At 47.3% G+C, this 5,448-nt stretch overlaps 1 protein-coding gene across 1 annotated transcript in view; it reads right to left on the reverse strand.

The window, feature by feature from the left end:
- Positions 1–5,029: 5,029 nt before the first annotated feature.
- PTH2R (parathyroid hormone 2 receptor) overlaps positions 5,030–5,448 on the reverse strand; it is a 106,607-nt gene continuing 106,188 nt past the window's right edge. Inside the window, exon 14 of the mRNA XM_015419381.1 lies at positions 5,030–5,440. Within this exon, the coding sequence (XP_015274867.1) occupies positions 5,030–5,440 (411 nt within the window). The remainder of the gene's footprint in view (positions 5,441–5,448) is intronic.

Consider the following 5,448-nt stretch of genomic DNA (forward strand, 5'->3'; position numbering starts at 1 on the left):
TTCTTTCTTTCTTTCTTTCTTTCTTTCTTTCTTTCTTTCTTTCTTTCTTTCTTTCTTTCTTTCTTTCTTTCTTTCTTTCTTTCCTGCTTCTTGTATACTGATGGTTCATTGTACATTAACTATGCTCCTTCCATGAGGTGGGGAAATTTTGTTTCACCTTGTAGGAAGGCAATGGCAAACCACCTCTGTTAGCTTCTTGCCTTGAAAAGCATATGAGGTTGTCATGAGTCAGCTGTGACTTGATGGCGCTTTACACACACAGAATAAAGGTAAAGGTTTCCCATGCTCAAAAGCCAGTCGAATCTGACTCCATTTCCAAGTCAAAGGTCGCCCTCAAATCCATAAAGGCCGCGTAGAGACAACCTCTTGGGCGCAAGGAATACTTGCCAGCGAGATGGAGAAGTGTCAGACAATGGTCTGTAGTTGCAACACCCTGTCGGAAGCCACACTGTTCAGGGAAAAGGAACCTCGAAGAGAGATTTGCAAGAAGCTGATACAGTAGAGGCATAACATCCAAATTGCAAGATGTCATAGTCCCACTGTACACTGCATTGGTCAGGCCACACCTGTAGTATTGTGTGAACTTCTGGAGGCCTCACTTCAAAACGGATGTGGACAGAATGGAGTGGGTACAGAGGAGAGTGACAAGGATGATCGGGGGCCTGGAGACCAAGCCCCATGAGGAAAGGCTGAGGGACTTGGGAATGTTTAGTCTGGAGAAGAGGAGGTTGAGGGGGGACAGGATTGCTCTCTTGAAGTATTTGAAGGGTTGTCACTTAGAGGAGGGCAGGGAGCTGTTCTTGTTGGCAGCAGAGGATAATAGGACTCGCAATAATGGGTTTAAATTAAGGGTGGGGAGGTACTGACTGGATATTAGGAAAAACTTTTTTTGTGCAACAGTGGAATCAGCTGCCTAAGGAGGTGGTGAGCTCCCCCCGCATGGCAGTCTTCAAGCAGCAGCTGGACAAACACTAGTGTCAGGGATGCTCTAGGCTAATCCTGCATTGAGCAGGAGGTTAGACTAGATGTCTTGTATGGCCCCTTCCAACTCTGTGATTCTAGGATTCTATGAATACTCCTTGGGGACAATAAGTTGATAATGTGCTTGAAAATTAAGACCTTTTGAAAGGTTAGATTAGAGTCCAGTAGCACCTTAGAAACCAACAAGATCTTTGGGGTCTAAGCTTTCGAGAGACAAAGCTTCCTTCACCAGGTCTGACAAAAGGAGCTTTGACTCTCAAAAGCTTATACCCTGAAAATCTTGTTGCTCTATAAGGTCCTACTGGAATTTAGTTCTTCCACTGAAGATCAACATGGTTAGCTTCTGAAAATCCTTTCGAAGGGACATTCTCAGTGTTAGGGATGGGCACAAACCGGCTCCCAAGAGTTGCTATGATAAAATCATTGCTGAAAACACCAGGTGCCACAATGGAATTTCTAGGTGCCATGGTGACCTGGCACCTGGGATTTGTCAATCCCGGCTGCAGCATATCAGAATCAATACAGGGCATTCTCTCTCCTGTTCTTTCCTAATGGTGGTGCTCAGTCACAGCAACCAATTTTCAGTATTGAAGCCAGACGGAAATAGGTCTAGATAGCCCAGTTCCTCTGGGAGTGTCCGCGGTGGTCCTGCCTCCGTGCACTTCAACATCTGGCCCAAGAAGAGAGATTTGCAAGAAGCTGATACAGTAGAGGCATAACATCCAAATTGCAAGATGTCATAGTCCCACTGTACACTGCATTGGTCAGGCCACACCTGTAGTATTGTGTGAACTTCTGGAGGCCTCACTTCAAAACGGATGTGGACAGAATGGAGTGGGTACAGAGGAGAGTGACAAGGATGATCGGGGGCCTGGAGACCAAGCCCCGTGAGGAAAGGCTGAGGGACTTGGGAATGTTTAGTCTGGAGAAGAGGAGGTTGAGGGGGGACAGGATGGCTCTCTTGAAGTATTTGAAGGGTTGTCACTTAGAGGAGGGCAGGGAGCTGTTCTTGTTGGCAGCAGAGGATAATAGGACTCGCAATAATGGGTTTAAATTAAGGGTGGGAAGGTACTGACTGGATATTAGGAAAAACTTTTTTTTGTGCAACAGTGGAATCAGCTGCCTAAGGAGGTGGTGAGCTCCCCCCGCACGGCAGTCTTCAAGCAGCAGCTGGACAAACACTTGTCAGGGATGCTCTAGGCTAATCCGGCATTGAGCAGGAGGTTAGACTAGATGTCTTGTATGGCCCCTTCCAACTCTGTGATTCTAGGATTCTATGAATACTCCTTGGGGACAATAAGTTGATAATGTGCTTGAAAATTAAGACCTTTTGAAAGGTTAGATTCGAGTCCAGTAGCACCTTAGAAACCAACAAGATCTTTGGGGTCTAAGCTTTCGAGAGACAAAGCTTCCTTCACCAGGTCTGACAAAAGGAGCTTTGACTCTCAAAAGCTTATACCCTGAAAATCTTGTTGCTCTATAAGGTCCTACTGGAATTTAGTTCTTCCACTGAAGATCAACATGGTTAGCTTCTGAAAATCCTTTCGAAGGGACATTCTCAGTGTTAGGGATGGGCACAAACCGGCTCACAAACTAAAGTTAATGATCAATTTTGTTGGGTTCATGGTTCGCGAACTGAAGTTCGTGGCAGGTCAACCAGCCTGAAATTTCCATGAACTTTCAAGAGGTTAAACGGGTAAATTTCCAGACAGACTGTCTCTGCACAATCAAAATGTTGACCAAACTCCAAAGACAGGGAAAGGTTCCCTGTGCATTTCATGTGTGTAGCTTGCAGGGGTTCCATTCTATACACCTTTGAACCTGCACCTGACATTTCCACCAAAAGCATTTTCCTGGGGGCATCTTATTTGAGGGACCATAAATTGGACCTCCTAAGTCCAATCTGCACATAACTTGGAGGGCATGTAGAGGAACATCAGGCACAGGTCCCCTGTGATTTTAATGTATCTAGCTTGCACACAGTCTGTTCTATATGCTCCTGAACCCACACATGTCATTTCCCCAGAAAGCATTTTCCTGGGGGCACCTTCTTTGGGGGGCTTTAACTTGGACACTGTAAATTCAATCCTCACCAAACTTGGGTGGCTGGTAGAGGAGATACAGCCAGAGACCCCTTGTGAGTTTGGTATCTCTCATACACTGGGGGCCTGTTCTACCACATCACAAACCTCATGAACTGAACTGGTTCCTTTGGCGCCTAAAAGCACGCCACAAACCATGAACCAAAATGAACCCCATTTTCCCAGTCTGTGCCCATCCCTACTTAGTGTAAAGTGTAATAAAGAATATGGCAATTTATGAATTACCTTCAAAAAAATCTTACTAAAGAATATTCAAGGATTGCTGGGGAAATGTAATTTAATTCAAATCTCTTAAAGGATGGGAGAATGTGTCCAACTACATTGCGGAAATAAAGTATATTTGAGAATGAGGTGTGGGAAAAGATTATACAATTACAGTACAAAAGAGGAAATATACATTTTTATTAGATGATGGCCATCATATTTTGGAAAGAGCAAATGACATATTAATACTGATTTGGGGGTGGAAAGGACTTTCAGGCAACTTTGAGTAAAGACATAGATCTCCATTAGTGGGGTTAAGGTGACGGCTGTAATCCTTTTTATTATTATTAGTATCTGAACACACCATGTTTCCTTTTGCTGAAAACTTTATTAAAAAATCATGTTCTAAAAAAGAGAGCAAAGAGTTCTGTTCTGCCTGAAATCCAACGAAGTCCAAATTCAGTAGTGCTTTTGGTCTTGTTTCTGGCACAGGGAGGGGTAACTCGTAGATAAAGAACGTATCTGCTAAGGGCCCATAGTTCAGCAGTAGAAAGCACCTCCTTTGTATGTCGAAGGTTCTCCGACTGAGCCAGCTTCATCTGCATTCCAGAAATTCTCGAGTACCAGGCTGTGGAACAGATTCCGTCGGAGACTTTTAACAGCTGCAGCCACAGTCACAGAAGAAGAGGCAGTGCTAGATAAGCGAGTGGGCTGAGTCAGTGTAAGGCAGCATCATGAGAAGTGGACTGGATCGGTCGATGGAGATTCCTCACATTCGAATGTGAACGTTGCTGCCTGGTCAAGAGATCACCACACCTGCCATGACCTGGATAGCCCAAGCAAACCTGATTTCATCAGATCTTGAAAGCTAAGCAGGGCTGACCCTGGCAAGTACTTCTCCGACTGAGCCAGCTTCATCTGCATTCAGAGACGTTTAACAGCTGAAGCCACAGTCACAGAAGAAGAGGCTGTGCTAGATAAGCGAGTGGGCTGAGTCAGTGTAAGGCAGCATCATCATCAGTGGACTGGATCGGTCGATGGAGATTCCTCACATTCGAATGTGAACGTTGCTGCCTGGTCAAGAGATCACCACACCTGCCATGACCTGGATAGCCCAAGCAAACCTGATTTCATCAGATCTTGAAAGCTAAGCAGGGCTGACCCTGGCAAGTACTTGGATGGGAGACCCAAGGAATACCAGGGCTGGGACTCAGGGGGAGGCAATAGCAAGCCACGTCTCTGAACATCCAAGCCCCACTAGGGGTTGCCAGAAGTGAACCATGACTTCCAGGCATGCATGCACACAGACACACAGATATATACACAAATAGGCTTGCCATTCCCCGGGGGGGGGGTGTTGCCCACTTTTAGGGCTCCTGATCTGCCAGCACTGATCCAGCTGGTGGGGGGAACCCTGCCCCCAAAGTGCTGTGATCACACCAACATGCCCAGTGCAATGACGTCACCTGGAGGTGACGTCATTGCACCCGGCATGTTGCCAGGGGGACACTCTAGCACTCAGCTAAAAAACTCTATGGTACCATAGAGTTTCTGGCTGAATGCTAGAGTGCCCCCCTGGCTATGTGCCTAGTGTGATGACATCACTTCTGGGTGATGTCACTGCAGTGTGCGCACTATGCATGCATGCCAGAAGATCCCAGACAGGAAGCCTCGTCCCCCTGCCGGCAACCCTACACACAAAAGAGATCACCACACCCATCGTATCTGAGGCCCAGGGCTTGTTAAAGCACTTCCTCTGCTTCTACCCTGCTGCCTTCCTCCTCTTCCTCCAGGGGTCCCATGTGAGCATCGTGGAGCCTAAGGGTCTCCTTGAGAGAAATGCCATCCACCCGCTTCTCTTCGCCTTCCTCGGCCGGATCGTGAACCCAGCGGTGCGTGCCGTCCTGTTCGGAGCTGCTGCTGACGTATCCGGGCAAATTCATGTGGGTGTCCTGTTGCTGGGCAAAACTCTTGCAGGCCCTGTTGGATATCAAGACCATGCGGGAACTGGCCACCATGTGAGACTGGCTGCTGGTGCTGTGGGTCATGTTGGTGAGGACGGAGCCGTAGCGGTAGCTCCCACAGGGAGCTGTCCTCTTCCAGTCGATGGGCGGGTTCCACCGGGCCCATATCTTCTTGATCTCAGTCTGCACCTAGGGAA

This window comes from Gekko japonicus, unplaced genomic scaffold, assembly GCF_001447785.1.
Source record: "Gekko japonicus isolate JY-2015 unplaced genomic scaffold, Gekko_japonicus_V1.1 scaffold430, whole genome shotgun sequence".
NCBI classification, from domain to species: domain Eukaryota; kingdom Metazoa; phylum Chordata; class Lepidosauria; order Squamata; family Gekkonidae; genus Gekko; species Gekko japonicus.